General features: G+C 38.4%; 2 protein-coding genes across 3 annotated transcripts; both read right to left on the reverse strand.

The window, feature by feature from the left end:
• LOC104743128 (uncharacterized) lies at positions 1–6,113 on the reverse strand. 2 transcript variants are annotated; one of them, XM_087485294.1, is made up of 10 exons: positions 5,524–6,113; positions 5,358–5,430; positions 5,151–5,251; positions 4,696–5,067; positions 3,512–4,610; positions 2,045–3,429; positions 1,826–1,962; positions 1,388–1,548; positions 864–1,024; positions 1–505 (listed from the first exon to the last, which is right to left on the reverse strand). In XM_087485294.1, exons 1-10 carry the CDS (start codon positions 5,674–5,676, stop codon positions 314–316), a joined length of 3,834 nt encoding a protein of 1,277 aa, XP_087341420.1. In that variant the 5' UTR covers positions 5,677–6,113; the 3' UTR covers positions 1–313. The 2 variants fall into 2 exon arrangements, with proteins under 2 accessions (XP_087341420.1, XP_087341421.1); XM_087485295.1 differs by having other exon boundaries at positions 5,151–5,243; positions 5,524–5,692.
• A 123-nt stretch (positions 6,114–6,236) lies between these two features.
• Positions 6,237–11,072, reverse strand: LOC104738793 (peroxisomal ATPase PEX6). Its single transcript, XM_087485296.1, has 13 exons — positions 10,532–11,072; positions 9,804–10,442; positions 9,479–9,722; positions 9,132–9,273; positions 8,778–8,961; positions 8,472–8,657; positions 8,052–8,336; positions 7,778–7,936; positions 7,561–7,683; positions 7,204–7,475; positions 6,975–7,119; positions 6,751–6,831; positions 6,237–6,496 (listed from the first exon to the last, which is right to left on the reverse strand). Exons 1-13 carry the CDS (start codon positions 10,793–10,795, stop codon positions 6,407–6,409), a joined length of 2,814 nt encoding a protein of 937 aa, XP_087341422.1. The 5' UTR covers positions 10,796–11,072; the 3' UTR covers positions 6,237–6,406.
• Between the last annotated feature and the right edge of the window lie 487 nt (positions 11,073–11,559).

Consider the following 11,559-nt stretch of genomic DNA (forward strand, 5'->3'; position numbering starts at 1 on the left):
TTTCAAAACACAACTGCCACAAAGCTTTGATTGAGTCATTTTAGTTAGTTTCACTGTCCTTGGAACCTCTTCCTAATGCTCTCTTATATTTTTTATGTACAATTAATTATACACACAAAACACGAGATGGTAACTTTAGTCTTTTAATCTTGAGCAAGTCTCACAAATCGAGGTCCTAACCACTATACACTTGAGCGAGAACAAACATGTTTATCTATAGGCCTTTGTATCTTCCAAGGTCGCTTTCCTTTCTTTCTCCCTGAGAATGGCATGTGTGGGAGTATTGAAAAACTGAGATTGTATAATTCCATAATCACCGGTTTATGGATTCCATCGCAAGCCTCACCACATGCAACAGTTTCTCCATGTCCTGAAAATTGAAGTCAAGAGCTCTTTTGATGGATGTTATTCCATCATCATTACTGTTTTTGGATTTTCCCTTTGCAGCTGCAAATGCGATCTGCGCTTTTCTCGAGGCATCCATAGCAGCGTTTACATGTTGCGACTGCAAGACCAAAACAATTCAATTCAACCGCACGATTCAGATCAATGGCACAACTTTCACAAGAGGAAAAAACGAGTAAATGATGGATCATCTACACTCCAACCACTGTTTTTGGTGACCAATGTCATGGTGATAAAATGATGCTAGGTTTGAAGATGATTTCTATTCATGTTGCTCAAGCAAGCAATTATCTCAATACGTTGCTAAAAAACCTGTTGATATTTTCATAGACTACTTAGACTGGAATTATTTAGTCGTTTAAATCCAGCACTAGAACAGCTTTTGTAAACATAAACTTTAAGTACAAACTATTTTACGGCACCTCATCAAATCACAAGAGTAACATAGCTGCACTTACAAATGCCAAAAGCTGTGACAATGAGGAATTGTTTCCTGAAGAGATAACATGATTTCCAGTTACGCTAGGAGATGATCTCACAGTGTTCGACAAAGCAACCTTTTCTGCTGCCAATGTATGGTTTGAATTTTCACCATCAGAAGCAAAGGACGGAGACTCGCCTGTTTGAAACCCAAACAAGATGAAAAAATCATTCATCATGATCATGCTTACAAGCTACAACAAATAGGAACACCATCTTTATTCGTCAATACAATCTTGTATCGGTCTTAATCTACTAATAGAAGTTTTAATTTTTTTTTTTCACAAAACAACAAACGAGCCACCCATCTACTTGAAGATTTGTTCTGCGAAACTTGTTTTTCAACCACTAAATGCAGCCCAAGTGGTTAGTGGCTTTTCCGCATATAGTTTACATACAGTATATAGCCCATTCGTTGTAAATACGGCAAGTACAAAAATACTAGGATGTTTTTAGATGAATTCACAGAAAAAAGGCCATCCAAGAATCTTATAATAAATACCTGAAGGAATCACTTGCAAAGCTGCTTGCAACTCATATCTGCATCTGCCTATGTTACCATGGGAAGTATAAGTTATCCTTAAATAAGCTACTTCCATACATTTATAAGCCAGAGCAGCTGCCCCCATATCTTTATTTTTCTCGTATTCATGAGCACAGAACCTGTTGCATAAACATTATAAAATTCTTACATCAGGACAGGCTTCACTAAAACGTCTTGACATGCTAGAAATATCTATAGGCTATGCAGCAGCTGTGCGAAAATTAGAGGGCAACATGAAGAAGTACCATAACAGTGAAAGGCTCCCTCTAAATAGTAAATTGGGGGACTTAATTGCGTTGACTAACAGAAGGATGCAGCTATCTCACTTCCAAGTGGTGCACAACAAATCGAGTGGAAGAAAGTACAAATTAAGATCTTGTTGAATGCCAAACTTACGCGCATAGTTTTGCTGTGCTGCCATAGATATCCCTGGATCTGGCAGTGCCAGAAGACTCCAAAAGGGAGGCACCATGAAGAAACTTAAGCGCTGCCTGAAAGTAAACACCTGTGCTCTCGTGATTGGACCCAGCATTCTGCAAAAGGTTACTGTCAATGTTAAGCCCGGGGTGCAACAACATACATAACCACTGCAACATTTCCCATAAATATGCAAACCTTAAGACGATCAGCCATGTGTTTCAAGTCTGTAGCCTCTTTGATTGAGTTGGACACAGCTTGACTTGTGGATTCCTTTTTCAAAGGGCTTAAGCCAACATGATCCTTATGCCTACTTCCATTTTGCTTTTGGTTTCGCGAACCTTCATTGTGGGTCACACTGTGATTCTCATTTCGCAGTATCTGTTTCTTTGTATTTGATGTCTCACTACCGTGACCCAAGACTTCAACTTGATCTGTGCCAGCTGGTGAAGCTGATTTATTCTCTAATTTCTCAGTGGTCACTTCCAAGTGGTTGCTTCTCCCACGAGAAGTTTTTGCTGTATCAGGTTTCTGTGGAGAAGGAAATAGACTACCACTTCTATCTAGCTTAGTATTAGGATCTTGATATTCCCTAGAGTCTTCTATGTTACTTTCCATAGAAACCCCTTTAGCAGGTCTTTTCTTGCTCCTGCTTTCTTTTGTTTTTATTTTAACAGCAGTGCCAAGATCTTGCACTTCATTCACCGTACCCCATTTATTATCTTTCGAAGGTGTAGATGAGCCCCCTTCCCTACTCTTTTGCTGAGAGTCACCCTGTATGCAATTTTCACCAGAAATTCTCCCTGACTTCTTTGGTTTAAAGTTTTCAATAGAACAATTCCCACCGTATGCTCTCTCTCTATCCTTGGAATTTTCTGCAGGCTTCTTTGTTGTCCCTTGTTTATCGATAGTGCTATAAGCTTCACCATCTCGGCATCTTTTTAACGTATCACCAGCATTACAGTCAGTATCATGGTATTTATCACTTTCTGAAATTCTTCCTGATTTAAGCTCACGTGAGTCTAACACCCTCAAGGCTGAAGGGGCAACTGATTCAACTAGTGAACCTTTGGCTTCGTGGACACTATTTTTGATAATTTCGGAGCCCAAATCCTTACATAAACTCGGAGAGGACGTTGTAAAAGGTAGATGAGAAGCACTATCTCTCCCATTTTCCTGACTAACTCTTCTGTCCTTATCACAACTTTCACTACTAAAAGGCAACTCCTTTTCATCACAACTTGAACCCTTTAGCCTCTTTTTCTTTCTAACGTTCTCACCACTTGACACCATTACTGTAGCTTCTCTAATTCTCATACATTCTCCACTTTCTTTAGTTTCCTTCAGTTTCCTCTTTCTGTCATCACGTTCGCCATGCGAGGAAGCCTTAGCATTATCCTTGATACTTTCAGCTGAGGCTTGAGCAATCGTAGTATTGTTATTAGCTAAAACGTCCAGAATTTTGTTGGAATTCTTGGATTCAGGTTGATCAACAGCGGAAAATCGTGATCTTCTAGTCTTCGGTTTCTTGGAAGTCCCAGAAAGTTCCTTTTCAGATTCCATTCCCATATTTTCCATTCCTCCTACATGTGTATTCATCAAGCACATCAGATAGTACACAAAGTATATATTAAAAGGAAAATCAATATCTTTCACGAATAATACCTTCAACAGAATGCTTATTTTTCACTTCCTGTCTAACACTCTGCTTAGTGTTGTGCCTGTCTTCATTCAAATCACGCAACTTAATAGGGCGTTTCAAATCTGGTTCACATAGCAAATTTAGATGGTCACATCCCTCTTCATCATTTTTAACGCTGTTGAAATTCTCCTCCGATGCATTTTCTGCTGAAAGCTTTTCTTTCTCAGCTTTAGGTACTGGGCTACTTTGTTTTTCTTCTTTTGATTCTTTAGAAAAACCAGAGAGTCCCTTATTCACGTGTTTGCATCCTCCAATATCTTCCTGCAATATATCTGGTACATTCTTCTTAATTATATTAACAGCAGCATCCTCGCCTCTCAAACTACTCATGGCAACGATGGAGCTTGAACTTTTTTGTGACTTCTGTGCTTTAGGCAGTTTTGACTTTAATTCATTCCTTGTCTCGCTCTGACTACCCTTAACCACCGAAGAATAATCTGCATGTTCAATACTTGGAGCTTTCTCCCGCTTGGATTTACTTTCCAATGAGTTTAGGGGTTCGCCGTTTTTCAGGTACGCGTCTTTTCTTGCGTTAATACTTTCAGTTCCCTTAACACTTCGATCTGAAAATGCCACTATATTATCTTCTAGATCAGGCTTTGAATCCATCAACGATGCATCTTGGTCAATGTTGTTCGTTCCTCTTGATGTACCCTCCACATTATAATCTGATACTTTGTCAATCTCTTTTACCGGGTGGATATATGACGGTGACAGACAGGACAAAAGCGGAAGCTTCATAGTCTTGGAAACAAGCTCCTCACAGAAATCTTTGTCAGCCTCTTTTTCAGTATTGGATACAATATGATTTCTATCAAGCTTGTTTGACGGTGGCATATACTTTACCCTCTCCTTTTTCTGCTTCTTCCCAATAGAAAACTTACCAGCACGCTTTTGTGAATCCGAAACACCCATAACATCCTGTGTACTTTTTGAGTCTGACTTGTTGACAGAACTATATCTAGCATCTTTCGTAATCTTTTCTCTCTTTCCCAACAGAAGAAGATCATCAGAGAGAGGTGATAACAGCTGATCTTTATGCAAAGGGAATGACACCATTGCCTACAAACAAAGTAATATGTCAAAGTAATATTTCATCATTGCTCAACTTTCTAAGCAGAAACAGAAATAGAAGAAAAAAAATCACCATAAGAATTTTAGTGGGCGAATGGCAAATCCCATTCAGTAAGTCTTCTTCAACTTCTGAGAGGTAATTCACCCTTGATCCTCCTGATGGTGGCATATTGAGGCCTTCTTTACTAAAGGTTGAAACGTTCTTCAGTGATGAGAGGTCACTTGAACCCACTTTGATACGAAGTCTGAGAGTCTTATGATTTGATGAAGCAGAACAAGACGTTTTTGTGTCAGATATATGTTTACTATCAGGTGTCCCTATATTACTTGAATTGACGAACTTTTTAAATTTGACCAAAACATCGGAAGCAGGAGCCTTTGAAGCGGATCCGGATACTGATACTTGAGGTACAACCGATGAAGCTGAGCAATTAGATCGACCCACCTATAAAATAAATTGCACTTTAAGCAGCAGAAAAATTGACATAAAAAGCTTTATGGGAGTTCTGAGTTGTTCAGTGATCTTACCACTTGGTTTTGTTGAACTTCTGGTAGAGTCTTAGGACGTGAACAAACAGGAGATCTCTGGTACATAGACAAAAACGAACCATAGCCACCAAACTTTGCACCTACAAAACATTTCAATTCATAAATATGAGAGAGACGCCTCAAAGGTAAAAACTTAAGAAAACAACACACATGTTTATTATACAAACAAACAAGAAAGAAACTTACCCAAATTTTCAGCAGAGACTCCACCTTCAAAATCTTTCTGAAAATGTCCCAACACGTTTTCGAGTTTCTCATCCTAAAAAAAACGGAAACTTTTTTTTATAAATAAAAAGAGGATTCTAAGTAGTAGTGAGAAGAAAACAACATGGTTGGAAGAAGGAGGGCTTACAATATAAGAGAGAGCAACATCTGGGTCAACGCAAGAAACATAAGAATGTGTGCTTTCTTCCTCAAAGTCGCTATCTTCCATTATATCTTCACCTAATCCAGCAAACCCTAACCCTAATTCGCTTCTAGCATCGCTGCTGCTCACCGAAATCATCTAAAACCCTCCCACCCCCCCCCCACCTATCTCATATCCTATCTATCAATCGAAGAAGCTAATAATAATAATCTCTTCCGAGATTTCTCAGACAAAACCCAGATCGAGATCAAAGCAAACTCTTAAATAATACCCAAATTACAGCATAGAGACTTGAACAAAGCAGCCTATGGAAATGCTCCAGAACGGATTCAGATTACCAAAAAGCTAAGACGCAAGATTGGAGCAAATTTGGAATAGAGCTAAGAGAAGAGGAGCTCTGAGAGAAGGAGATCGAAGCGGAGATTTATTATACCTCACGTTGTAAAATTCAAAATTCCGTTTTTTTGATTCCTCCTCCTCCTCATTCTCTTCTTCTTGTCTCTATTTTCTCGAACCAAACAGCAAATTAACAACAAACATTTTTTTTTTACCCAACAAAATTAATTTCCTAAAAGAAAAAAAAAAACTCAAATTGATTTCGGACCAGCTCTCCACGTGATGATGTCACGGTTTGCTTGTCTTTTTTTTTTTTTGTTTTGTTGGTGACAACACGTTTTGTAGATTTGTCTTATTATTAGTTTTGCACTTAATCTCTTTTTTCATGTCGACATAGATATCAAACTCAATAGACATGTGTAATAACAAAGCTGACTGTTATATTCAAAGGCAAATAGATTTCAGCAGCTCGGTAATTTGTATGCTAGTTTGGGTCGTAATGTCATTTGATTCTGTTCTTACTGAGAGGGGTTTAACTCGAACGGCCTTCAAATTGATCTCGAAGCATCTCATACTTCTTAAGCTCAGCTACGGAGAGCGATGGCGAGAGCTGATCCATTGCCTACAGAAAAAACAAGAGTGCGAATCATTATAACACATGAAACCTGAGATCTCTCAGGAAAGTAAATACCACAGCTTTGATATACTTTGCATTTTTAATCCGACTCCTGTGTTTTGCTTCGAACCAAACCAAACAAAAACTTTTGATTCTATTTCGGTATAGAACTTTCCACTGACTAAACCGAATCAAACCAAAATAACATTTCTACCCAACCATGAAAATGGCAACTCTTTGAAGTAGATGGAGGTTTTTACCTTTATAAAATCTACATACTCTACAACAACTGAATCTGGCTCATCTTCTGGAGGAAAATCCCCTGAATCTGATTTTGAGACCTGCATTTGCCAAGTATGCAGATAGAACGTGATTTAAATAAACTTTTACACAGAATATTAGAGACATATATAGTCTTAAAAGTGGTAACCCTCTCTCTCTCTCTCTCTCTCTCTCTCTCTCTCTCTCTCTCTCTCTCTCTCACCTTTCGCTTAGCTGCCTGAAACCAAGCATCAGCACACAATGCATACATATCAGCACCAGTGAATGTAGCGGGACACTTCTTTGCTACTGAATAAAGAGATACATCTTCGCTTAACTTAAATTTCCGAGTAAGTGCTTTAAGGACCCTGTCAAAACAAGAATCAGGGAGCTTCTTGTTTTTTTGTCACTGGAAAAATAAAATCATGCTTTTGATTGTTTAGATGCGTAACCTTTCCCTGTAAGATGCATCAGCATTGACTCCAACATATAGAAGTTTGTCGAATCTGCCAGGTCGTAAAAGAGCTGGATCAATCAAGTCAGGTCTGTTGCTTGCCCCTATGATAAACAGATCCTGGGATGAATCGCTGAGTCCGTCGATCTCTGCAAGCATCTGAGAGACCACTCGATCCATGACTCCTCCAGAATCACCAGAAGCACCTCGAGCTGGAGCAAGAGAATCAAGCTCATCAAAGAAGATCACACAAGGCCGGGCTGACCTCGCCTGCAATTGAAGAAAACACATTACTTTAGAAATCAGGCCCATAGATTTAATAGGTTTCTAGTAGGGAAGAAGAAAAATAAATTACCTTTTCGAATATATCTCGAACATTTTTCTCCGACTCTCCAATATACATGTTGATCAATTCTGGACCTTTTACACTGAGGAAATTTAAGGAGCACTCTGTCGCCACAGCTTTTGCCAGTAAAGTCTATAAATTTCAATTAAAAAAACCACAGATATAACTGCCAGAAACAGACTATTAACAGACGTTAAAAGTCACAAAACAAAAACGGATTACTTACTTTCCCTGTTCCTGGAGGGCCATAGAGAAGCACACCAGAACGTTTACGCAATCCAGAAGAAAATAAATCTTTATGCAGGAGAGGTAATTGAACTGTGTCCAATATCGATGTCTTCACATCCTCAAGCCCACCAACATCATCCCATTTCACATTTGGAACCTAAGAATAGAAATAAAAGTTATATGCATCTCCAGTACTGATTATGCAAAGCTGTCTCATAAATAGGAAAGGAAACGAGAAACACCACAGCAAAAAAACCCGATGCTTATGTTACCTTAGGAGCACCAAGGGCTGATGCATTTCTCTTCTTTGATCTGTCCAAAGCTTTAGTAAAGTCTTCCTCACCTGTTAATCTCTCACTGCTGTTACCTAATTGGCTTGCCTTGTCTATTACATCAACTCCACTAAGATTATCTGACAGGTAATTAATTTTCTTGGTCTCGGACTCTTGACTGATGAATAAGTTGGCACCAGCATCAGCTACAAGAGCACGCAAGTCCCGAGGAACGAAGCCAGAAGTCTGTCCCACCATTCCTTTCAAAAAATCGTCTGAGCTGGTCTACAATGTGAAAATATCTAAGCATCAAGCCTGGAGTTGTTAATTATAGTTTGAAAATAGACGAAATAATTGGATTTGTTTGGTATCTATATCAAAACACAAATACTTGAATTATGGAACAATGTACTCACATACATTAAGGAGTTGAGAAACACCTTGGAGTGACTGAGACAGCATCTCTGATCTCTGTTCGTCATTCAAAGAACCCATACGTATTTCATGACTGAAACAACGCCTGATTGTTGGAGAGAGACCCTCAGTACTTTCAGCAGATGCGATCAAAAGCACTTGATGTCCCCTAAACTTCCCAACTTCTACAGACTGCATTAGCAGATATACAGATAAGGCATCAAGAGAGGATGGATTTTTGAAATCAATATTGCTGGTGAATAAAATATTCACCATGCAGTGGAGAACCAAGGAAAGAAATGCAAATCTTACAATATTGATATCTGAATGTTCTTCCATGGAACTGTATTCACTATTAGAAACTGGCTCAGTGAGTTCCCTAATAACTGATGCAATCTCAGAGGACACGCCAACTCGATCACCCATTGAGCCATCCTGAGAGCCCAGATTTTTAAACACATCAAAATGCCGGAGCAGAAGTATCGTTGGTGAATATCTGTGACAATGAAAACAAGGCATTCACCAAGCTGTTGATAAATATGTTTACAATATTATGAAGTTATAGTAATTTTCACTGAATGCAGAGCATATAAAGTAGCATGTCCATGTGCGTAGTACAAATAAGGAATATCTGAAAGAAGACAAAAAAAATACAAGCCCTTTTACCTTCTTGCCATATTAAAAGTCTGGGCCAACGCAGCAGATGTTTTCCTCTCAGAAGATGCTAATAAACTGTGACAACTATATTCGACTACATGCAGCCCCAGCCTCCTAGCAACATAGTTAACAACAGTTTTCTTCCCGCATCCTTAAACAAGCATTAGATAAAAAAAGCTATTAGCACCTGATTCATTTATGTACAAATTTTTGGATCTCTCAAATCACCGTAAATGGGAACACAAAAACAAGTCTCTTCCTAGTCTTTCCTTAACATTGTTCTCCAGATAAAGTTTAAAACTTAACTAGAGATATGAAGGTGAAGAATATTGTTAATGAAATAGAAGCATATGTACCTGGAAGACCATGCAATAAAACAGCAACCCTGAGTTTTGAGGCGAGTGCTGATGGACAGAGAGGTGGCGAAAGCACCGATGCCAAAATATTTACTATGTCGTCTTGTAAGGGCATAGGAACCTTTGATCTAGAAACCAGCAAGTCTGGTGGAAGACCAGAAGAGACAGTTCCTCCAAGGACAAGGGCGGTATGGGAATGATTGACTCGAAGAAACCTCTCATTAGAAGGTTCCATCGCAACGACCTGCGCAGAGTAACTAAAGTTTCAATAAGGTCTGGCAAAAATGAGCCTTTTTCTAGCCAAACAAAAAACATAATATATTACCTTGAAATATATAAAGTCATCGCCTTCTGAGCACAACCTTTGACTACATGGAATACATATACTTGAACCACAGTTCCAGTCAATGTAAACGCGAAATATATCGCCTCTCGACAGATGTCTATCAGTTCCAAAATACTTATGCAATGCGGAATCTATTAACCCTTGTCGCTCTTCAGCTTCAAACGACGAATTGACTTTCAGGGATTGAATGGAACCACACTCTGGGATTTTAACAAAAGAAACTCTCAGATGTGATGCATAGCCTGGAACTTCGGACACAGGTTCCAAATCCAAACCAATCTTTGACTCATCTTCGGACGCAGATTTTTCAATTAACTCCTCGTCAAACTTAGCTTCAAAATACTTCTCTAAGACCTCGTTTCCTCGATGAACAAAGGATTTCAAGCAAGATATGTGCAAACTAAGATTAAAAGCTAACATTGGGGACAAGTAAGCAACCTCTTGATCTAATAATAACTGGTGTCCCATCAAATCATAAGTGGGAAAGACAAGCATCGTATGAAGAGAGCCCGAAACAGGTATTCTAGTGAGAGATGCATCTTCAAGCTTGTTGGGAGGATCAAGCACAACAACTTGTGCAACCCGGTGAATGCCTATCTCAATGTTCTTGACAACAACCTAACATTTATAATCACTCAATGTTAACCACAATCCTACAAAAAAAAAGGAGAACAAGATTTTTTATTTTCAAAAAAAAAGGGACTTACCAAAGAACCAGAGTTGATAGATAGTCTCTTGAGCAGTTGAGTGGAGAGTCCCACCAATGAAGAGTCATCCAAAGTATCCAATTTCGAATCATCGTGGCACCGGAGAATCCCCGCAGACAACCTAACGGATCCACCCGAAACAACCCCGTCGTGACTCAGCAGAACTCGTTCGCCATCGGAAGAGACGGGTTGCAACGAATTGAGCACTGAACAGAGTGTAGTTCTGGTGGATGATAGAACCAGAGGACTCCGTCTCTCCACCATTATTCCAGCGGAATCTAATCGAATTCCCAAATAAGACGCAAAGATAGAATAGGACCAAAAAAAAAACCCTAATTTTTCATTAGATTAGCTTCAAGTTTGCACTGGAAGTGATTCAATTTACAAAGACTGTATTGTATTCACAGTACGCTAACCGAGGAAGAGGATCAGATGATGATAACGATTTTTTTTTTTTTTTTTTGTTCCTAATTTTTATGACAAAAATATTAATTTTATATATAGAAAGGAGAAAATATAAAAATTTCATTGATGGAGTGTTAAACTTCTCGGTTCAGCAAATAATTGTATATTATTTAATCTGAAATTCCAGAGAAAAAATATATATATATATATACCAAAAGGAAAAATATTAATTCTGATGAAAAACCAACGTTTTCTTTATTTCTTTCGTATTACAATAACCTGATTATCCTAATCTTTGATTAAGAATGAACAAAACTCGAAACTCCCCGAAACAAAATTAACAATGCCTTAATTTATGTACTTACCCTGATGTTCGTTTGGTGTATGATAGCAGTAATTTAGTTATTGGTCAACCTTACACAATCAAAGGAACAACTAAAAAATAGATAGTGATAACCTGATCCATCATGAAGTGTTAGAGTTTATCATAATAATTACCATAAAATATGGAGTATATAAAATTATAGGTTTTCGAGGGGCTCGAGAATTTTGATCAGCCTAACATCATTACATTAACAGCCTTTAAAGCTAAATTATACTATCTCAATCGGTGTAATCACTAC

The sequence above is a fragment of the Camelina sativa genome, chromosome 14 (assembly GCF_030686135.1).
Source record: "Camelina sativa cultivar CO46 ecotype springtype chromosome 14, ASM3068613v1".
NCBI lineage: Eukaryota > Viridiplantae > Streptophyta > Magnoliopsida > Brassicales > Brassicaceae > Camelina > Camelina sativa.